This window comes from Balearica regulorum, chromosome 14 (genome assembly GCF_011004875.1).
Source record: "Balearica regulorum gibbericeps isolate bBalReg1 chromosome 14, bBalReg1.pri, whole genome shotgun sequence".
Taxonomy (NCBI): Eukaryota; Metazoa; Chordata; class Aves; order Gruiformes; family Gruidae; genus Balearica; species Balearica regulorum.
In genome coordinates, this window is record NC_046197.1 from 13061430 (window position 1) to 13085559 (window position 24130).

At 42.4% G+C, this 24130-nt stretch overlaps 1 protein-coding gene across 1 annotated transcript in view; it reads right to left on the reverse strand.

Moving 5' to 3' along the window:
- The window catches only part of ITK (IL2 inducible T cell kinase), a 34324-nt gene extending 10556 nt beyond the window's left edge, over positions 1-23768 (reverse strand). The window contains exons 1-8 of the mRNA XM_010303517.2: positions 23491-23768; positions 9169-9273; positions 6118-6199; positions 4585-4713; positions 3889-3929; positions 2917-3068; positions 2375-2440; positions 2132-2186 (exon numbers count right to left, since the gene is read on the reverse strand). Of these exons, the coding sequence (XP_010301819.2) occupies positions 2132-2186; positions 2375-2440; positions 2917-3068; positions 3889-3929; positions 4585-4713; positions 6118-6199; positions 9169-9273; positions 23491-23661 (801 nt within the window). The 5' untranslated portion in view covers positions 23662-23768. The remainder of the gene's footprint in view (positions 1-2131; positions 2187-2374; positions 2441-2916; positions 3069-3888; positions 3930-4584; positions 4714-6117; positions 6200-9168; positions 9274-23490) is intronic.
- Positions 23769-24130: the final 362 nt, after the last annotated feature.

Below are 24130 nucleotides of genomic sequence, written 5' to 3' on the forward strand. Positions count from 1 at the left end.
AAACGAGGGATCAGCCAACTGACAGAGCTTGGTCTGTTCCATGCACAGCTCTGATGGCTGCCCAGGACCTGCAGGTACACCCAACTGGTCTCTCTTGGGTGTTACGTATTTTTAACTCAGTTTCCTGAGGAAATGAGACTTCTGCGCTCATGCTGAGTCTGTGTGGTTGTGGGTACATCAGCATCTGTCTCTCTGTCCCTCCAAGCCTCTCCTCGAGAAATTTTGAACCCATTGATTGCATTCAACCCTATCTGACAGAATTGGTGGTATTAATTGCAGACAAGTTCAATGAAATGTGCAGCCAAGTGGAAAGGCAAACCCCTTTGAGTGCCCTCCGTTGAGAAAGCAGCTACAGAACGAGAGTACAAATTATTCAACACCAGAGAACCCAAATGAGAGTGTTTGAAAGATAATTTACCATGGACCAGAGATGTGAAAAGCTTGGACAGGATCCTGCCCTTTCATAGGTACCCAGTCATCCAGTATCTAAGCATAAATGTGTAGGAAAGCAGGCTTCCTCCACTCTGGCACTCACAGAACAGTTTTCCTTTTTAATTTTCCACTGTAATTGCTCTCTACTCATCTCAATGCTAAAATCATAGGCCATGATCGTGCAGGGCCAGGCACTAATGGATCAGATGGCAGAGAAGAAGATTTAATATCACAGTTTGGATGTAGTGTGCTGTGCTGACCTATGTATTGGTAATAAACCCCACATTTTTCTTCTGTTTACAGATAAAGATGCTTTTCCTGTGGCATCCCAAGTGCCTGATTATTTTGTTCCCTTCTTTGCTTTACATGGTAGATTTCCTCCGTTTTATATGTCCTCTATCCACCCACAACACTTGGTGCAAACCTAATCCACCAAGTGCACCCTGCCTTGGCCTCCTTCCCACCTCCCCGGTGGTGGGATTCAGCTCCTGGCGAACACAGGGGCAGACGGTACCGCATCCCCTGCATGTGAACTGCTGACTTTTGGTGGCAGCTCTGCCCAGGTGGGACTGGGCCACTGAGCTATAAACCTCCTAGGGTTGTCTCTTCAATGCGTGTCTGCCCAACAACTACCATATCTGCACTATACAATACAAGGAAGCTCTAAAAAGGGTCTCCAGGTGCTGCTGTAGAAGCATCTATATCATGCACAGTGAGGGCTTTAGACTCATCTCCCTGGCAGTGTGGTATTGCTTGCACAGGTAGGCAAGTATTGGAGACAGCATCCTGCCTATGTTACTTTGAGCTCTGTTCTTGCCCTTCCATCTCACTTGACAGCAAACCTGCCCAAAGATCACTCGTGAGCTTGGCCACACTTTTGGGGGAGCTGTGGGGGCTGTGAGGTTTTGAACTAGAAGTCCCTGCAGCCACACAGGTGCAGCTGCCACACTAAAGTTGCTCTGGTAGGACCAAAAGGAAAAATAAGATCACTAAACTGTGCGTGGACATGTAGGAGTTTACAGGAAATAAAAGCATTTTTTAAACCACACAAAAATGCTTTTATTTCCATCAAATACTATCATTCCAAGAAACAACACTTTGTTTGTGTCTCCTGTTAGTGTAAGAGCTGATTTTAAAACTAAGGTTGTGTTTGTGTGGAAAATCTGAACAAGAAGTGTATTCTTTTTATTTTCACTACAGTCTTCACTGGAAAAGTCTGGCTCAACAGCAAAATTAAAAATGCGTGCTCACATGTGCACACACACACACAAACCTCAAAACCCCACCCAAACCCATGCTCTTGGCTTTCAGCCAAAATATTTCAGCATGAGATTGGTTAGATTTTCAGAGGACTACTAGCATCCGCAGGCCTCCTGCAGAGAGAAAAGATGAGCTAAAATCAGAGTTTTCAGTCAACACAGTATTCTGAAAGTGTTTTCCATCAGCCCCAGTTCTTGGGTGTGTTTGACGGAAGAAGGATGGCACAGCTCTCTGCCCATGCTCAGCTGCTGTGGAGAAAGGTGGGGATTGCTAGTGGTCCTTTATCTTGCATTGCACACTAGGAACGGCTAGGGACAGCAACACAGCAGGAACCCAGGGTTCAGAACTCTCTTACAGAAAGGAGCCCTCGCAGGCTTCTCCTCATTTGTCATTAATTAATTATTATTGTCCATCTACCCCGCACGTAATGCCGGTTTACCTCATCCTTGAGCAGTGTTTCTGCTTTGCTTCTGCTGATGTTCTTATTGTACCATCTGAAAACATCAAAAGACTCCGAGTCAGCGTTTCTAGGCTGTTGAAGTTTCTGCTGAACAGCCTCTGTATTGAGTGTCCCCAGCACTACCGATGACACATTATGTGGGGTAGGGACATTGGAGGCTTGTAGCTTCTATAACAAATCCAGGGCACTTAGAGGTACAAGAAAAACATAGGCACAACTTACTCATATATTTGCAGGTTCTCGGGTGATTTTTCCGCCAGGTAGCTACTTGGCACGTAGCCTTCATGCCTGTTAAAATGCGACACAGCGTGAGCACGCTAGACAGTCAGGATTTTCTCTGCATCTGTGGGAGTCAGCCCTGAAAGATTTGCTTGCTCTTTGCATGACAGAAATGCTGGTTGTTATGTACTTAGTAGGGTTACTCGGAGAAGGAAACGACTGATTGCACCTCGAAACTTAGAGAGTTTCACAATTTTCATAATTTTCTCCCTACATGTATAACAGAAAATATCAGCCTGAGCTAAGGACTGCTTTTTTTTGTTTTGTTTTGTTTTTAATTAACTTTCAGATCCTTTTTCTTCAGCTGCCTGGATACAAGCTACATTAAAGGGAAGAAAGTTACCATAAATTACCATCCATCACTATTTTCCTACATATCAGAAGATGCTTCACAGAAGTTATACTAGAGGCCAGCATACATATTAATGGAAGAACAAATTTGATTTAGAAAGGATTTGTAAATTGGCTGTAGAAAAGGGACTTACCCATTCTTATCTTGAATCAGCCACCAATGTTCCTCAGAGCTGTCAATCACATAATATTCCTCATTATATTGTAATGTCAGCTCCTGCGGATTCTGGGCTTCATAGTCGTATATGGCCATGACTATGGCTTCCTTTGGGTCTAGCAACAATTTCTGCACAAATTAGGAAAAAGGCTCATCATATTCACATTCATATTCATAAAACCCAATGGCATGCTCTCTAGAACGATATTTCTCTGGCAGCACTGGTGTCCTTGGGGTTCAAAAGCCTCAAAGCCAGGAAAGCACCCCAGGGCATCTAGTGGGGTATGGCAGCAATGCAAGACTTTTCACCACTTTCAAACAATGAATTTCATATACAAATTTTAGTTGCACAGAAAATAGTTACCTGCTCCTTCTTAGGGCAGGATTACCTCTGTCTGATCTATTCTTCACGGATGTTTCCTAAACTCTTCTTAAAAGCCTCCAGTGATAAAATCTCCATGGCCTCCCTAGAGGGACTGTCCCAATGCCTCGCTGCCCTGTAGTAATGCACCCAGCCCTAACAACCACCCTCCTTCTCCCTTCTCATGAGTAAGCCAGTGACATTTTGTCCCATCCACAAGTGGGTTTGGAAAATCACTTCTCTGTTCCTCTTCACAGCAGCTTTTCTCATATCCCTTCTACTTCCCCAGTTTTCCTTTCTATAGATTGAAAAAAACAACCCACCCCACAGTTGAAGCTTCACTCATTATTGGAGAGTTATTTGTGAAACCAAGCTGTCTTTGCAGGACTGAACCTAACTCTGATGGGATGCTGCTGATTTATAGCTTATGAAAAAATATGGAAAGGTTAGAGAAAAGCCCAGGGAATGTTAGCACAGGTGATATTCTAGGTCACTACACTGTGATGAACCTTAATGAGAATATTTGCATTGCTGCTAGTTAAATACACAGGGCACTAAGGACAGCTTAGTGTGCCTCACTGCACTCACCCAGTTATCTTCAGGAGTTGGAGGAAGAGGCTTCTTTGAGGCTGAAATGAAATCAAGAAAGCTAATTTGAAGTAGAGCTGGACAAAACCAGGGGAGAAAACACCAAAGTAATGGACTAATAAAGGTGACACAAAACCAGTGAATAGCAAGCCTTGGTCTTTTAGAGTAAGAGGTGCCAACAGCCTATACCTCCACAGTGACTCTTGGTCACACAGCATGGGTTTGAAACTGGGGTATAGATAACTTAAGGAATCACCTGGATACAAGGCAAAAGTGAAAACTGATTGACTGCTCACATGTTTTTCAAAAGACAAAGTACAGATTGCGCTTGGCTATTGAAACCACAGAGGAAATACAGTTAGGACAAAATAGGACACACAGGGTTGAATGCATTTATCTGAAGAAAGTTGTTACGGCTTATTGACCGAGCACAGCTGATCAAGTTCTTAGTTCTCCATCTCATTCCAAAGACAGCACCAAGCATCTCACAGAGGGAAATGTTAATTCAAAGCAAAGAATGTCATATCAGTAAAAGATAAGCCAGAATAAGGAATGCCCCAAGAAGGCAGCAACATGTCTCTCTCTTGATGGAAATGTAACACAATATTCTTTGATGTTCTCTACGAGACAGATTTGATCCTTTACTTTTGCTAAGAATAAATATTTTCAAGGTCAGGATGGTCTTAAATCCCATACCATTTTTGGTGGGGTCATACTCCACACAGCCAGCTGCCATCTTCTCTGTCTGAGCACAGCATCTCCACTTGCCATCTATCCAAAAATCTGGGTGACACTTTGAAACCAAACTGTTGTTGTTTCTGGTTTCTGGAAAACGTTAGAGGAAGAAAAAGGAGGGGGAAAATTAATTTATTTGCATTCACATCAGTTCTGAAAGACATCTAGAACTGATTGGAAATAATCTGCACTTTAAAGAAGCTGCTTATTATTTTCAAAGGAAGCTTTGGTGAATATTATCAGCCTCCTCTGTTAATGTTTTCCTTTCTCCTGAAAGGAGTGACTGCCACCATCGATGTGGAGGAATAGCCTTCGTGCTGGTGATGGAGCCCATACCTCTCTATTGTGGGAGAACAGAACCCTACCAAAGTGACTGTCTCTTTAAACTGATAAACACCAAAACCACAGGAGGAAGGTCTCATAAAGAGAAATAAAATCCTGCAGGCCATATACTGACGATACCCATGAAAAACTACAGCTCTACAATACGTATTGATGTAGGACACGACGCTTGCTGCTTTGGCTTGGTGTTCGGAAGGACAAGCTGGCATTCACCAGCGCTAAACACTTGTTGCACATCTAAATACCAACCTTGAATGTCTGCATGAGTGATTAAAGGTCCTTCTTTTTGAAGTTCAGGCTCTCTATCTCTAATAATAATTTTTCTAAAAAGAACAAAAAATTTCTGCTGGCCTGTTTCAAGAGACTATTCAAATTGTCCAAGGAAGGGGACAGTCTCAAAATGTTGAACGAGAAGCAGTGATAAAAGCAGAAGCTGGGAGCAAGTGCACTCCCGAAGGGGAATAATTGGTTGCAAGAATCAGTGCATGAACTTAATATTATCTCAATCAGGCACAATGTTTTCAGAGTGAACAATGCAGCAGCTTGTGTTTTAAAGCAGGAAAAGCTATGATGGAAGCATGGTGCAGTTTTCATGTAACTAACACCTTTCTTATGTCAAGTATTATGCTTCATTTCTGCCTGCAGTGGTTAGTTATTGTGCTCTCACTTCAGAACCATTGCAGCGAACCACAGCACAATTCAGGAGGTGAACAGGAAATAAAAGCTACCCGCAAAAATGTTTCTTAATAATCATGATTCTCTAAGAAGGTTGTCATCTAAAAAAAATAATTTATTAATAAGAGCTGAAAAAATCTTTTATGCAGAAAAGATTAAGTTCTTGAAATAATTAGCCATAGAAAAATCCTCATCTCTTCCTGAAAAAAAACCCTCAAATTACAGTAACATATTAACAGTTTATCCTAGAAAGAGGTGAATAAAGCATTCCACATCCAAATTTTCCACTGCTGCTGAAAGCACACCCACCAAATTTACAAGCAATTGGATTTTATAACCTTATTCCCCATTACCACTTTGCATGCTTAGGTATAAGACATTGACTCCTCTCGCACATTTTCTCTGCCTTATAGCTTGTGAGAAAACTGTCTGGGATAAGTAACTTCAACAATTAGGTGGGCACAGGGGATTTATTACCTTCCTTCAGTGTAAAGACCCATCTCTGTCGGCTCTCACGATTGGGCGCGAACACGTAGAGTATGTAGTTATCATGGACGATCTGGAGAGGGGAGCAAAGAAGGGAGCCAGCCATTAGAGACAATCCCAGATAGGCTGGGCATGAAGGAATCACTGAAGGAAACAGATAGCAGCTCCCATAGCAACAAATTACATACAAAACGATGGTGTGGGGCAGTAGAGTAACAGGGCCTGCTCAGAAGCATCTCTTAACCTCATTGACTTGATTATTTAAAACGGAGTAGAAGCCCTGATCAAGAAAGAATTCTTGACAAGCAATGTTATAGATCAATTTTATGCTGTTAAGAAATGCCCATGAAATCAATGGAGACGTAGCAATTTCAATCTGCAGAGCCTGTTACTCACTGACTGCAGTTTATTCTTCTAAAGCATCTCGGGGGAAATGGCATCTGTTTCTTAGCAGTTTCTTGTAAGATACCTTCGCTTAAGATCTAAGAGCCAAATTTAGCTCTTCTTGTGTCAGTATAAATCTCAAGCAACTCCCTGGAGATTATTTGGATTACTATTATTCTTCAAAGTTTTTAATAGCTTCCACTGGGATTATAGGGGGGAACTAAGAAGCTGGAGCAGATGAACAATGAGCAATCAAGATGCTGTTTTCATCAACTTGGCCTTAATGATGAACCAATGAAGAAATACAGAACATATGTGAAGTTTCAGACCAGGGAGTAAAATCATCACAAGAGCCGAAATGACTCAGAAACTGAATCGGATGACTACATTTGGGCCTAAAATTTGATGTAACGCATAATCTGTATTTCTCTTCCAATATTTATCTCAACAATTTAATTCCAAACGGGACCTGGTCTCTTTGATGCACAGATGCTTTGAAAAACTTTGACCACTGTCTTCAAACAGAGGTTTCTACAAGAGAGCAGCTGTTTTTAAAAATTTCTCCAGGGGTGTAGATGAGGCAATGTTGATTATTGTTTAAAGAACAGGAAACATTTGCTATCTCTTGGCCTGAAGCCCTTGCAGGCACACACAGACAGCCGTGTGACTCAGTTGCTTTGCATGCTATGGAGAGATAAATTATAACCTCTTTTACAAAAAATAGAAACAGGGGAGGAATAATTCCCACTCATTTAACGCCACTCCTGTTGGTATTATTGTTATGTCTGTATAATGTTTTGACAATCTAAGGCAGATTTTGAAATATGCGGTAAGCAGATCTCCAAAAGATGAAGCCATGAGCACGCACAACTACACAAAATCACTCATTTCATGCCTCTCTGCAAGGGGCTCACTTGTCAGATGAGCCACATAAAACCAAAAAGCCATCGGTGGTTCTACAGAAGATTTACAGCTGGGTGCAGCCAAGATATTTAAAAAAAAACCCCATAGGCAATATAATTTTACAAAATACCACAAAACTGACTGTGGGACAAGATTCAGATGTGCCACAAGCAGGGGCGATTACCACGATCTCAGCGGAGCACTGTCCGTCACAACTGGCCCACTGTTACCATCCCACCAGTACTGGCCACTACCTTCACTTTATTTTGCCGTTCCTACAAGCATTGGAGATAGGGAGATATAGATTTGAAAATTCAGACTGAAACCAGAGAGATCTGAGCATTAATCCCTTCTCTAGTCCATCTTCACTCAAGTGAAGAGCAGTTGAGGTTCCCCCATCAAGCTTTCCCCCAGCCAGGCAGCTCCTACCCAGCCCCAGTGACGAGCTTTCCTGTCGGGCTGCCCATCGACAGCGGTTGGCAGCGTACGACAGTGTCTTCTGCTGCTCCCAAGTGCCCACAAACAAGGTCGTAACACTCTGATCATCTGGTTTCTTGAGTGCTCTTGAGTGTGCCAACTTAGCAACGTTTTGTAATATTCCAGGACAATTTTTATGATCCTGGCTGGGGACCACTCCAAGCTGGAGGGAGGGTTTCCTGACCCAACCTAGTTTGGGAAATTATTTGCTCTCCCTTCTCATATCTCTGCAAGGTAACATTTTCCTGGGCTCAGAGTAGAGCATGGTGGATATGCACTTTTACTGTTCAAATGAAGAATTAGAGAAAACTCTACAAGCTACTTCATGATTTGTCAGAATGACGGTACCAAGCCAAGCCAAGCCAAGCCAAGCCAAACCTCCAAATTGATGCTGGTTTTGAGATAACAAGAATGGCAAAAAAATATAAAAATCTTGCTTTATGGTTGTCTCTTTTCTTTTCATAAAGTTATCTTTTTTGACATTTATCGTGTACATGGGTCAGAATCATTAGCTTTTATCTGCAAATCTGCATCTAGATAATTCACTCATTTAAAGCCACCTGTGAACAGAGATGGTCTTGTATTCACTGAAATCCATACACCAAAATTATTAAGAAAAATACTGTCACCAATATCATAAAATTCTGATAAATGGCAGCACAGGGAATAACATAATAAACTAGGAATTTGCGTTGCAATAACTGCGGAAATATTCTGTGGCACTTAGGTTTACATAGCAATGTATTAATAATTAACAGTAGACAATGTGTTCTCATCCTAGTGCTAGCACTATCCGCCTCTTGGTCGTTAAGCCATCTCATCACTAAAACTCCTCTCTCTTCTTGTCTGGCATAAGTCTCCCTAATGCATCACGTTCACCAGTTTCTGATGCAAAGGCCACGGAATGGATTTAGTTTCAGCACCACACAGGTAAATGGGTCAAAACCCTGGGTGGATCCCCCGTGTGAAAGATGGGCTTTCTCTGAACATGAGTTAGTGGGATAGCTGGATATTGTGTTAAACATGCGATGGGATTAGAAGATCTAATGATCCTTTCCAATTTAAAACCAATGAGGATAAGAGTTTATGGATCTTGTAATAGCATTTGCTCTCTGATTCCACAGTTCATTTCAAGCCTCCATCTGCTTTCTCTTCCTTTGTTGCTGTTCGCTCTGGTGTTCACTCTGGTCTCCCTCATGACTGTACCGTGAGGGAGAGTTTTATTGAAATACAAAATGAAGCGGTATCTCTATCAGTATGGTCAACAGACAGACTCACCTGGAAGGGATATTTATACTGACAGGGAATGATGATGTCACTTTTCACAATTTCCACACATTTAATCCTGGAAAGTTCCACATAACCCTTCAACGTCCTTTTTTTCTAAAAGACAGAGAAAAGCACTAGGTTAATGCTAATGATTGTGTATTAAGTGAATAATTAGGCAAGATTGTCCTGTCCACGGGAGATTTAATTTTAATGGAGCAGAAGCAAATTAACTGATTATGTAAGAAATTTAAGAGTATAAATAATCATTCTCATATATGGCACCTCTATATGGATTGCACATACGCATGCACATATTTCAACTCAGCACATGGATTCTTAGAGAACCCGTCAAAACCTTTGGTTGAAATTCAGGTTTTATTTTTTCTTCCAAGAAAATGAAATGCCTTTTTAACCAAAAAGAACTATTTTCATGAAACGTTCTGTTTATTAACACTCCTGTTGCATACTGAAAAGCTATAAAACAATAAATATTTGATTTAAAAGAATATTTGCATACTGAGAATTTTAACACTAAGCATTTTATCTAAAATGTAACATTTTTACTGCATCTGTTTTCTAAGAAACAACATTTCTCTGTTTTTGTTCTGTCTGGGGTTTTGTCTAAGAAAAAATAACAGGAAATTTTGAAATAAATAATATCCTCAAAAATTTGCCGACAAAACTTTTTTTTTTGGCAGCCTCTGCTGTTATTATTCACCATATACCTGATACCTAGATAATACTACGGGCAGTTAGGAACGGGTAAGAGAAGAACAGACACCCAAGTATCCCAACTACCTCAGTGTAGCAGGGATTTCCTACTGAGTCCTCGCCCCGTAGCTCCTCGGCGAGTGGCACTCAGCTTTTGCAAGCGAGGGCTGAGTCGGACGCCGGCGCGCGGCAGGCGGGAGCTGAGCTAAGGCTCGGTAGCTGGTGCTCGCTTCTGAAGGATTCACCACAAATGCGTTCGCCCTTCGGAGGCAAAATGGTTTCCTGTTTTGATTTGTTTTCAGTAGGGATTAAACACTAGCTGTCTCCCAGCTCAGCTTTGCAACAACGTGACGGAAATCGGTGAGATTTAAGAACCCCCAAAAAACACTGCAAAAGCTTTTGTTTTCCAAACACAAGCGATGGTCAATGGGAGAGAGCATGAACTTCAGTGACCGTGTTGTACCTGTCACAGGTTATCACTGAGAGACACAGTAAGACTTCAACAACCTCCTCACCCTCCTTCGGACCCCCAACCCGACCCTTCGTGTCCTTCACCCTCCAGCTCCCTCTTGTCCCTTGCTCCCTACGTCACCATGAACCTGCAGCTCTGCCCCACTGGCAGCAGCCGTCCCCACCGCTGTGCCCACCCTCACTGCTGCTCCGTTGCTACCTTTTGTCATTACATTCAGCCTAAAATGGGGAAGCAGCTAATGCTACTGGAGATGGGGTGAGGTTTGCCACAGAGTGCTGTCAAACAGCCTCAAAACAGAGAGGCCCCAGGGCTCCTCAAACCTCATTCTTGCACAACTGGTTATTTTGCCTTTGTGTATTTGGACTTGAGGAAAGAGAGGGAAATTATTACGGTATGGTCTCACATTGCTCTTACTGGACCTTGCTGGTGTATTTGGTTTTTGCATTTGTATTTGCTTGCAGTTTAACAGTGCCTCTGGATTTATGGCCACGACTGTCTCCTATAGACAGCATCTGCTTATGTAGCTCTATGAGGTGGAGTGGGATTTTTTGATATCAATAAACCCAAGGCCATAAAGCACCCCTAAATGTAAATACCAATTAACTTTCAAGAGTATTGCCAAGCCTTAGAAGGCCTTAGTGCACTCCATTTTCACCATCTATTTTCTTTCATTCTTTTCTATTCACTTCTTTCTTCCAGGCTTGGCTTCCTCTGTCTCTTCTCCGAAACCTCCTCTATCATTTGTTCTGCTCCTGGGACTTCTACCCCTTCCATGAGACACAAAGCCATTTATTTCCTTTAAAAGCCTTCAATTTTGCTAGCATTGAACCCTCCTTCATCTTATTTCTTTGAAGTCTCAGGGTTTAACCACATGCATTCCTCCTCTGAGGTTTTAGGAAGCGATGCTGTGCCAGTCACACACTCTGCTCTTTCCCTGCAGACTGGTTTTTGTTGATACCTTTCCGGACTCTGCTGAAAGACAGCATCCAGCCTTCCCAAGGAGCTTTGTGCAGTGATCCTGCAGCTCTCATCACCTACTGTGCTCCTTTTAATTATGTAATTTCAGCAGCGGAAGCTCCCCATAATCTCACATTGCAGTGCAACATCAGGGTGAGTCTCACAGCCAGTGCGTTGCCTGGCAGATCCTCAGCAGATGGGACTTTGCTGATAGAAAGCAATTACAGTCCCACCGCAGCACAAACAACTGGAATTACCCCTCACAAACCAGGCATTACGCAGAAACTGGGCTGGAAGCTAAACATATCCCTGCTTTTGTGATGCCTGACTGCACTTTAATCCAACAAAAGCCACTGGGCCATTTGGAAGGGAGTGGAGAGGAAAAGCTTCTTAAAAATGATCTCCAAAAACCTCAGAGACTTGTTCCTAAAAGGGCTAGACAAAACATGCTGACAGACCTCCATTTGTTGTTTTCAGTCTGCCTGGAGTATAATTAAGTAGACGTTTTAGCTGGTTGGTCAGTGGTCTTACTGTGTAATGTGTGTGGAAAGATAACCAAGGCATGCTGCTGTCACACGAGGAGCAGTGCAGCATGCTGCAGATCAGTCCATCCTGTTTTATTTCTTTTGGTCCATTATTTGCAATATGGCAATTCCAGGAAGGAGAGCTAACAGCTCTTAACGGAGTCGGGTGCATCACAAGCCCAACACATTACGGTCTTTATCTTTGGTATTTCACCTCCTCTTGCCACACAGCTCCACCAGCTCTGTCAATGATTAATCCTTTAATTTGTGTCTACTGCATAAACTAGAAGACCACAACAGTCCCTATTTGCCTTAGATACTAGGACAATTGACTATGATACAATTGACACAGCCCTGCCCCACAACACAAGTAGGCATCTCACCATGCTTGCTTGGGGAATGAGGTACCTGGCATTTATCACGTGCTAAGACTGCACAACCACCAACACTGCTATTCACCCACGCCATGCCAGCTTGGCCACCGAAAAAAAGAAATTACTTTTTACCAGCTCAGGGTTTGGGGCAGGGGAAGGAGCAGAGATGTGGAGCCCGTGGTGGGAGGTTCAGCAAGCCGTCAGCGGCCGCTGCAGGTGACACAGATCTGCGCCATAAGCACGCTTCCTGGTCATGGCTCTGCACCCTCAGGCTTCACAAAGGTTTAAGATCTTGTAAGATATGGGGCTGTGCAGTCTGAGGAATTTGCTACTTTCTGGCTAACACTTTGCTGTTGCTATTTGTGAAGCCCATTCATCAAATGCGCTGCACCGAGCATCTAGGCTGAAGGTCCCTCGGTGGATGCTTGAAGGTTTTGCTGAACCCCACTGTATTACCAAAGGGCCCTGACAAAAAAAGCAGCCACCAGTGCTGGAGGCAGAGGGAAGGGAGGGAGGCCAAAGGCGAGGGAGAGGTAAGGCAGGGGTGGGCACAAGGAGCACGGCAGGAGAGAGCCGGCGGCATTTTCTGGCAGGCAGGAAGGCAGCATGCTATGTTTGATAAAGCCGGCTTGGTTCAAAAGTTGTTTAAGAACTTGTATCGTGTTTGTTTTGCACTGGTGAGGGAAAACCCAAGCAATTAAGATTCATGCAACCCCAAACTCCTTGGCAGCGGTCACTGCCAAGGGCTCTCCACGCTGCAGCTGAGCTTTCCTTGCCCCGCGCCACTGGCTGTTTGTGTTCACCTCTCTGTCTCCCTCACCTCGTCCCCGTCGCCTGTGTGTCCCTTCCTTTGCAATGCCGGCTGCTCCTCCCAGCCCAGCAGGAAGGAGTACGGTCCCTTCTGTAGCCCCGCTGTGTCCCCCCTTGGATACGGAGTCCTTCCTCCCACCACAAGGTCCATCCATGAGCCCACGTTTGCCCGCTGCTCCCCAGTAGCAGCTGGACATTTTCCCTCGGTAGGAGGGTAGGGGAAAGTTAATTTATAGCTGCGGTGGAGCAAGGTAGGAAATTCCAGTCCTCCGTAAGCTCAACCACAAAAACTTTTCCGTCAATAAAAGCATTTAATGACCTTCGCTGTAGTGTCAGGGTTTTTTTGTAAGAATCTGAGCCAAACTTCATTCCCTGTTTTCACTCATTGTCTTGACTAGAAGGAACCATCCTTAATTGGTCATTAAGTAGATGAGGGGTCTTTGCCCTTGGCATGACCCGCTTGTCCTGTGTCACCTGCTCCCTGTCCCTCTGCTCCGGCCGAGCTCAGTGCGCAGCCTGGACAGAGGCAGAAACTGATCTTGGGGCTTCTTACTCCGTGGGCTTGAGGTGGTGAAACTAAACCGGGATATTTTTTACAATGCTATGTACAGTCCCTCAGGAACGGTCAGGGGGAAAAAAAACCCAAATAAAAAAGCAAAAGCTTTGACTTCTGCATGCCACTAGAATAAAGTGTATGTAAGTGTGAAAAGAGGCTTGCATGCACATTGAAGTATTTTTGGAGTGGCAATGAGAGACTGCTGTGCTGGTGAGAGCAGGCGCGCTGGCCTTAAGAGGACTAACATACCCTGCAGAGAGCTCGTACTTGCACAGTGAATGCTCTCTAGGGCCCCATCCACAGCTCTTACTAGTGGCACGGTAACTGCACACAGTAACAACAAATTAGCAGTAACAATAATAAAGACTTAACAGTACCTTACTACTGTCACCTGTAGCTTTATGCTGCTGGATTCTGAACTGTGGTGTATGTGCACCATGGTGTGATGGAGAGGTCAGAATGGGCTCAGGAGAGGGCAGGAGCTGGTTTCAGGGAGCAGAGGCAATGCAGCTGCTCTGGGGCAGTGCTTGAATGCAGGTAGAACTTCACGTGTGCCTTTTCAGGAGAGTTTTCTCCATGAACGTCAACTCCCCTTCCAAAAGCTGGCAATACAGTGCTCAACTTCCATCTATGTTGCTCTCCTTTGGCTGTCAATAAGTTGACCTTTCATACAGAAAAGTGAATTTTCTGAACTCAAGTGCTGTAAATTCAGCCTGGGATCTTCACACTTTTTTCCCCTTCATGTATGTTTTCACCTGCCATGAAGACTATGGAGGTGAGTTGTATCATTAGCTGCGCCTATGGGACCCAACTGCTTTTAAGAACAGAAACACCTCCACTGTTGATACACAGGCAGCAACGGAACAGAAAAAAAAAAAAGCGCAGAAATCCTTTCCATTTGGCAGATTAGGGCTAAGAGTGAACAGAAGTAAAAACAGAGATGGCCCTTGTGTTCCCAGAGCCCACAGCTATGGCTGAATGACCACAGGGGAAGTATCTTAAGTAGCACAGCAACAATTTTATGATGTTGCTATTAAAAGCACAGTAACTAATTTTAAATATTCCCCCAGCTATGAAAAGCAAAGGGACACGGTCACAGCTGGGAAGCGGCGTGGGCTGCTCCTGGCTCAGCACACGTTCTTGGGTAGCACCTGACAGTGATCAGCTCAAGCTGACATAAAATGGGAAAAAAACCAACAAATCTCACCATAACAATGCCTATCTTCAGAATAATTCAGGCTGATCTCAAGATAATTGAAAGAAATATTTAAAGTTGAAGGGTCTTTCTCTCACACAGCTGTCTCTGAGCTTAAAAAGGCAAAATAAGGTCTAAGTTTCTATGGTCTGATCCTTCAAGATATTCCCTACCAGCTTCCAGGAAAACATTTGAGGCTATTTTTGTAGTTTCACTCTAAATGGCAGGTACTGACCACTCGTGGAGACAGGCCACTTGGCTCATGGATCTCTGGTGTGATCTGAGATCACACTTTTATATTATCATGATCTTAAATTAAGCTCTAGGAACAATACAGGAATGTATATCCATTGCTTGCTCTGATTTTTCTCCTCATAACCCCATAAGAAAATATTAACCATAGCCATACAGTGTTAATCTCTACTTGAGCTATTAAGATGTTGATTTATGGAGGATATGAGTACATGGCTTCAAGACAAGAGGCACTACTGCAGGTCTAACCATGACAGGAATTAAATGGGTCAACGAACAGATCACTCCAATAGACCTCTTTGCAGACAGATTAATATCAACATGAAGCAGAACTGTTGTGCAAGGTATAACACCTTCCAATGGCACAGAGCTCAATTTGATGTGGTTTGGTGGACACCATCTTTTAAAATTAGTGACACGTTACTGCCTTTCAGGTATGACTTTCTTCAGGTCTTGCTGAGCTGCTGCAGTAATTTGGGATTTCTTGATTAGCTGAGCTGCCCAAATTCTGCTTATGCCTATGAAGCTGCAGAGTTTCCAGTTTATTTGCTACTTAGTCTACGGGTCACTCAGTCATGTGTTGGTGCTGAGATAGCAATTAAGAACAACACAGAAAATAGTACCTAGGAGCTTATGAGATATGACTGGAACAAGATGGACTTATTTTTAATTGTAATTCTCCTGCTATGGTGTTTTTCTACTCACCAAAAGACTTGAGCATGAACTTGAACCTCCTTGAACACTGTGTTGATACAATTATTTTCTATCCCTTGTCATATGCCTTGTCTATACATCGTGGTATGTGCTGCCTTTATCATTAGTAGTTAGGAGATTAAGAACTGTTGAGTGCTGGATTGATAGAAATTTTGCCTGAACTCTGGCATTGTTCAGTATTTTTGGGGTTCTCTCTCTTATTGGGAACACAGATACTTTGAGTTTTTATGGGAAATAAAATAATTTAAACAAATTTAAAATGAAATTTGAAACCTAAATTGAGCAATTTGAATTTTAAAAGAAAGTTGTAAGGAATTTTGCATTTCCTGCCAATAGTAAATGCTCCAAAGGAAAATTGGAAAGGGCTGATAATTGATAATACTGGGATCTTCAGTAGAGCTGACTGTTGCGTTATGCTTTAATATCTCCATTATACCCCATTATATTTGATATTTAAATCCCAAAATGTAGCTGCTTGGTTCACATGTCTATCATGCCTATTTCGTCCTCCTATTTAAGTAAAAAAAACCCTAAATAATTGTTTTACAGCTGTTTTCACATCTAAAGAACATGAAGGTGTTTTGGGGTGGGCATACCCTGGATGCAGAGTGCATTGAATTGTGTTGAGTGACAAAATCAGCTGCGATTGGTGCCTAAGATGCCTTCACTCATCTAAGCAGTAGAAGTGGAGAAGCACACCTAGGAGCCTGGGGAGGCAGCTGGAGGGCTGTGTCTGCTTCGCTGCTGTAACTCATCCATGGGCACTCCACTGCACTCCTCAGTCGCTGCCATACCTGACTAGAGCAGTCACAGCCACTAACATCTTTTTGCCATGTTTCTAGGGACCTGCAGAGATGTCCTTGATCGTATGCTCACCTGGAGCACAGGACAAGGGAATAGACCTAGGAAAAGAAGCTGAATCACAGCAGGTTCCTACATCAGGAAGTAAATACTTCATCTGCCTGCGAGACATTACAGTGCTGCTGTCCGTACACACTATTTGTGTGCTATCAGTTCGCTCATCATGCAATGTCACTCCCAACCACTAATTTCAGTATTAAATCTTGTTTACTGAGGCCAATACTGTTTGTAGCCAAAGCCTGTTCCATGCAAACAATCTCAGTTTGTTATCAATCTACTCGGTTAAATTCTCAGTTTACCTGGGGAATATCTGCTACGGCAGAATTACTCCTACTATCCTTATAAAGTCCTATAGGCCAGATCCAGTGTTGCATTTCCACCAAAATAATTTTAAACCAGAGAAATCTAACTTTTTTTTTTTTTTAAAAAAGGCCAGAGAAGTCAATAGAGCTACCCTGAAGACCCAGACCTCAGACACCGCGCACTTAGCCAAGAGTTGGCCGGTTCACTATTCACTCCTCCAGGCTTGCTAAGGTGTCCAGTTTTCAGAATTACATGAGCTGAAAACAGAAGACACGCAGGGGAAAATTGAAACCATAACCTTTCTGCAAGGTTTCTATGGTGTAAAGTGTACATTTTCATGGGCTGCCTGTATTAACATTAAAGACATCGGTGGAAAAGCACACTTGGCCATAAGAGCATTTTTCTCTTGATCCATCACAGGACCTCACACGTCTGCGATAGCCCAGTATTTTCACTGAACTCCTATTTTAAGATTTGACAAAGCCACTTCCAATGTTCACATTGTCTCAGGTCTTTGAGATGATTATCAAGGTGCACATCCCTACTATCAGCGCAAGTGGCTCGACAAGAAAATCAATGTCACCATCAAGAAACAGAAGAAAAAAAAGGAAGATTCTTGCCTTTCAAATGAGCTTTCTAATATGATGAAAATAAGTCTTTTATGTTACCTAAAAGCATATGGAACAACTGCTGAATACTATATTAGTTTCTCCAAAACTGTTCTTGACTCTAGCAAAGACTGGGAGGAGTGGATTGCAGTGAAAGAATGATTCAATGAAAGAAGGGAAGCTAAATTAAATCAACTAAATGACATCACTTTTCCATTAAAAAAAAGTATAAGCTTTAAGGACAAAAAAAAATGGTCAGAAAGGATGAAAGTATAAAGCAACAGGCAGACATTGCCACAATATCAGTTACAATGTTGATTGTAATATAAAGCAAAGGCAGGCACTGGAAGCAAAAATGGCCACAGTAGAAAAGTCTAAGAAAAGGTAACTATTAAGAAATCTCATATTTATTGTAGTATATTCATATTAGAAGGAATTCCTTCCTTCTTAAAGATGTAAAAGAAAACATGGGTTGAAGATTTTGCCACATCCTTAATGTTCTCTGACAGAAGAGAGCTTCTTTGAGCTTTGTAATTTAAAGACAATGGAAGTATCTGACATTTGCTGGGAAGACACTGCTCAGAAGTAATTTTAAAAAAAATCTTGAAAGATTAAAGAACACTAAATACCTAGGCAAAGATCTAGTAGGAACAGAACTGGGTATGCACAAAAACTGCAAACCTAAAATTATTATAATCAAATTCTGAAAGATAAAATCAGTTATTCCAGCAAAAAGGAGCTATTTTTATTACCAGACACTGCCATACATTTGTAGAGTTAGAAAGGCCGTAGACACCAGACACAGAACAACCCGCATTTTGCTTAAAGCGATCTCATCTAGACAATATCGCCGCCCTGCATCATGCCACAGAAGTTGTGAACGAGAACTGTAATAGATGAGAACTTTGTAAATATCCAGAAAAACATTTGATAAGATGCATTGGCACAGGTTGCCCATAGACGTAAAATCTCTGCCTTTGGCTTTCAAGCAGTGGCTAGTCAATGCTACAGCCAACTTCTTCTAGTGTTGGCAATAGTCCTGCTCCAAATGTTGATGTAATGCTGGCACCGTGCACGAAGTCCGACTAAATGAATTTAAGACGTGCCCTCCAGCCAGTATTACCATGATTCTGTGATTTCACAATAGAAGTGAGGCTCATTGTGGCAAACAGTATGAAGTAATCCTCCCTCAACTCCAATTATATGATTCAGATTATTAAAAAATCCATTTTAAATTTACAGAGGTGTACCAAAGGATTCATTTAACATCAGGCAAAGGTTTGTGACTTCTATCCATCTTATTAAGGTTTATGCTTATTTTATTACATAAAAATTCATTGAAACAGGTGTGATGTAGACAGATGCCAAGCCTGACTTCTTTGTGAGTGATATGTGTATTATTAATAAATTAGTTGGAGATATGCATCAGAAGACAGATGGTATTGCAAATTCTGGCAAGCGAACAAGACTTGCTAATAAATACATGACAAGTTATGAAGAATGATGTATCTACTCAGATATGTATTTATTTGGAAGGTAGTTTTAAAACCATAACTAAATTCACTTTAGATGAGGATTACAGCTTCATGAATGTTAAGGTATTCAGAATACACAAAGCAACAGAAGTAGTATGAATGGTCACTCTAATTAACAGGAACACCAAAATGGAGATCTTCAGAAAAAAAGTCTTAGTCTGTTTACATTAGAGTCTTGGGGAAAATAAACAAGTCTTTCCAGGGCAAGATGGACAAGTCGGATTCTGCGTAGAACAATCAAGGTAAAATGGGCTGCTGGATGGAGAAACAAAGCGCTGCTTTTGTTACCGTGGGTAGCTGGACTGTTGCAAGTAACCCAATGGGTAGATAATGCAACAGAAGCAGCTGAAGCATTTTTAGGATGCTGATAAAAGGCTTTTCAGCCAAGTTTATTCCTTTGTTCTCCTGGAACAAGAGACTGAAAGCAAATTTCAAGACACACTGAAGTGCCATCTTTATACCTGAATATCAAAGATCTGAATGAAAGAGCCCAGGACAAGGCTGACTCATGCTATGTGACCTCTTGAGCATCTGACCAGTGTAGGAAGAATAGTGCTGATGTAAATGAAAAGGCAATTCGGTCCTTTTCTGTGTGCGCTTTTCATTGCTGCCTTTAAAAGTTGCAATAATAATACCCCATGAGTGCACAAAGATATAAAATTTAAAAATATTTATGTGTCTGAACTTCCCAGGTAGTAGGTGCAACCTTCCTAGCCCTGAAATACTTCTCAGAATGCCTGTATAGGACAAGATGCCTATTTTTGAAGGGGGAAAACTGTCGTGTAGGGACATGGAGTGCTTCTCTGTAGTTGACACAGACAGACCCAAGCATTCTCCACAGGTCTGAGCCATGCCAAGACGAGCAGCTCTGATGCAGAAACCATGTAATGGTAATGGTACCACATTAGTGTGGTACCAGCCCAGAAGATGGTGGCCTGTTCACTAAGTGGGACATCAGCCTCAGATATCTGTGCCACTTCTAGATTACAGCCAGCTTGAAATACAGGGAGAGATCCTCATTTCTGGCTGTCCCCATCCAGGTAGGAATGTGACATGCCAAAGACTGCGCAAGAACCTCTACTTAGGATCTGAAATACTAAATTATCTCTCTTCGCTCTCCTGTCTGCTAACCTGAAGGATTTACAAAGACCATAAGCTGTCAGATGAATGGGATGTAGGTAACTCACCAGTTTAAGTGTTTTTTGCTGAGTAAGGACATTTGAAACTCTGTCCTAGACACCTCTCCAAAGGGTCTTGTCTGCTTCTTCTGCAGTACTGCAAGTGTACTGGCACCCTGAGAGCATCACAGTGTCTTCACTGTCAGTTATTCCGGTGAGGATCAAAGTCATTGAAATAGTTAAAATGATTACTCCCATGTGCTCATTTACTGACATGCACAGTAGCTATAAAATCAGACCCTGGAAACAAAGAATTTTTGCCCATGGAATTGATTTGCATGTTATAATAACGGCACTTCTGATGTATTTCAATAGAGACGGGGGCTGAATACATGTGCCTGTTATCAGGGCTTTGCTTTATGTTAAGACAGCCCTGCATTGTGCACTGTGTAATGAATTCCAGAAAACACAGCTTCTTATTGTTGTCAGTTATTGGGGGCTCATTCTCCTAATGAGATATGTAAATATCTTTCATTAACATTAACGGCGTTGTGTGCTTGGCCCCTGAGGAGAACAGTGCTTTCTGTCTAGCTACGGCTGTTACGACGAAAATGCTATTACAGTTATTGCAAAAATTTGCCTTTATGATGTTGGTTGTCTGGACAGCTTTTGGTATCATTTACAGAATTACCCCAGTACCCCTTTGACCTGTTTATTTCCTTGCTTTGGACTGCTACAATACACTCTTAAACATCTTTTTATACCCACAGCATCAAAATGCAGAGAAGGGGTCTGGGTGCTAAACTCCGCTAAATACAGGCAAAAGATATAAGCCTGGGCTTAACACATAAGCATATGCTTTACTTTAAGCCACCCAACTGAAATCCGTGGGACTTCTCAAACTGTTAAGCAGTTTACTGGTTGTTTTACCCGACTTTAAGCACAGGCTGTTGTTACTGCCTGACCGGGGACCAGAGAGGTGGGTTCTGGACAGTATTGAACTCTGAGTACAGTAAGCCACTGGGCAGGTTGATAAGGTAAAGAAATTCATTGAAAACTCTTACAGCAAACATCCACAGAGATTTCCCTTGAAAAATACATACTTTAAAAGCCCATACAGTCGCTGGCCCCATCTATGTGGTGCAGTACACATGCCTAGGGATACTGCCCATCACTGCAGCCAGCTGGCAGAGAACAGCAATGTCCTTACCGCCTTGCCCTGAACCTCCGGAGCAGGGGGACCACACGCAAGCTGCCTGCTGGCAGTGGTGACAGCCTGTGCCCACCCCTGCTAGCCCCACAAGTCGTCTGGAGAGTCCCCGTGGAGCAATATCCCTCTCTGCGATAGAGAACGAGCACTACAGACCATCAATTCCAACGCCTGCGCACGCTCCCCGTCCTGGTTCACTCACGGGGATGGGCATAGGTACCGTAATTTTCCCTTCACTGGCTGTGACCTCAGTTGCTGGGGGTTCACTCCGTCCTCAGCACAAAATAAGATGGTGCTTGCATGGGCAGCCCCAAGCTTTCCTCTCCAGAACAGCGACGACCTGAGCACGTGGAGGTCTCACGGAGATGGTCTAATTTTGGGGAAGGTTACTGAAGAGGCTGAGGATAGGTTCTGGGAGTATTTCATAGGACAAACTCTTTTGTCCTCATTTCTTATAAAGTTCTTCTATTCATGTAACAACCTGATTTTGACAGTTTGTGTCAGAAAAAAATAAGTGTTTCATGGAAAATTGGCTCTGTAGTTACAGATATACCCACTGTTCCTCAAATGTGTATAAGGGCCTAAAGTTACATATGTGTTTATGTTTACTGTCTCCACAAATATAACGCATGCATGTTTATAATAGATAATATATGACACAAAGTAGACAACATACCAAACTCTCATCTGGCCTAATTGACCTTTAGGAAGACTGGGGATAAAATTTCCAAAGACACATAGCATATGAAATCTATGCCCCACTGAAAGTCACCAAGTCAGATTTTCCGAACTATTTTAGTGTCTAAAGATGCTGACGGACACCTACTGTAATTCCACAAAAGTATCTAGGCAAAGCGCATGCTGAATTAATCTCAAGACCACCAAGACTCAGAAAGCACTGAAGAAAACCATTAGTAAAGATTTCTCTAAATACCTACAGCAGAATCACTTAGATGCTTTTGAAAATTTTGCCTAGAATAGTTAAGTGGAATAGTTATAATGGAATTTAAAATCCCAAAATAATGGAATTTGAAAGATAGTTTGGATAGCAAAGAGATTCTCAAACCAAAGAGAGGAACAGTATGCAACAATAAATATTTTCCTATTTAAATATGGAGGTAAGAAAAAGCATGGACTATAAAATAAAGGCAAGAACAACATTTCATTGGGCATATCTGAGAGAAATAACTTGCAAGTAAAAATGGCTGTTAGCCCTTAAAGCTGGTATCCAACCTCAGCTGTGTTATGATACAATACAAGGGCACGTCACACTTTGCTTTTCTTTTGGAGTTCGGTTTTAAATTAATTTTCTGCAACTGAGCAAGATCAGGTGGTCAGAAGTTCCAATGCTGGATAGCAAGGCAACGTGATCCTCAGCACCGGTCTGCGTACAGTAACAGTGCCTAAACGTAATGGATTAACAGCATGTTCAGTGGCTGTTGGAAAACAAGCAATATTATTTACAATCGTAATGAGGCTCAGCAAATATCCAGCTAAATAGAAGAGGGAAATAATTCTCACTTCACTAGAACATTTAGCACAATGGGGTGCATAGATTGACTTCTAATTTTCTTCATATTTAGCAAATCAGGGAAATGCAAGCTTGGGGAAACAATGCCTAGTCTGAGCACGGATCTCATCATCGCATCCCTTCTGAAGCTAACTCTGAAGACTAGACCTGTTAGACATGGCAGCTGAATTAATTTTAAAACATAAGACTGGTCTCCTACCAGCCACGGGTCTGCTGCCCTGAAGGAAAGAATGAGAGAATGAAGACCTGTGGATGACTTTTTTCACAGATGTAGTTAGGGTACACCTGTGATCTTCGCAATACGCCACTCCAGGTCACCCCTCACCCATGTGAACTGCCAGGCACAGGCTCACGCAGCTGTTACACACACTGGTTATAACAGCCCGTGCTAAATTCCTACAACAAAACTAGATCCTTTCTTACTCCTCCATGCATGCCAAACGCCCACTGCCCAGAAGCTCTAAATGACCCATTTGACCACTCTGCAATTTTCAGTGAATGGTGCCGTGGCAAGGACCGGAAAAGTTAAATTAATAAAATTTAACAAAGATCATCCTTCCCTCCATTACTGTATTATGAGAGAGAAAATGGCTGACATACCCCATGGCGATGTTCATAGTAAGCCAGCTTGGATTTGGTTAAGACAAAGAAGCGCACTTTAAAGTTGGAGGGTGAAGTCCTTCTCTTCTGCTGGGATTTTTTGATCAGCAGTTCCTCCAGGAGCACGCGGTTATTCATGGCTGAGCCAAGAACGGTTGTCTCCCAGGACATCGGATGACTGTCCTATGCGCCGAGTGCCCGTCCAAGAAAGAGACACAAGAAGGAAGACAGTTAATTTAAAAAAAAAAAAAAAAGGTGTTCAAAAGGCAGCGTAGGTGCTTTGAGCTTTATCTTCCCATCTACAGCAAAGCTTCCTTTCTGTCAAACCATAACCACATCCTCTCTTAAGTCACAAAACGAACAGCACATGTTGAAATATACGCTAAGGTAAATGTTGTGGAAAAAATAACACTTGAGGGACATTCAGTAGATATGAGTCAATGATTAAGGATTAATTAAAAGGGCGTGGCATGATTAAGCATCTGTCTTCTACTCACCCATCTAGTAAATACAGTTATAAATGCATGCACTGAAGATGGCTGTATAGGTTGAATGTCTCTACTGTCCTCTTAAAAGTAGGTCATGCAGCCATATTTCTTTTTTGAAGGAATGGTGCTTTCCCATTTAGAGTATTTAACAG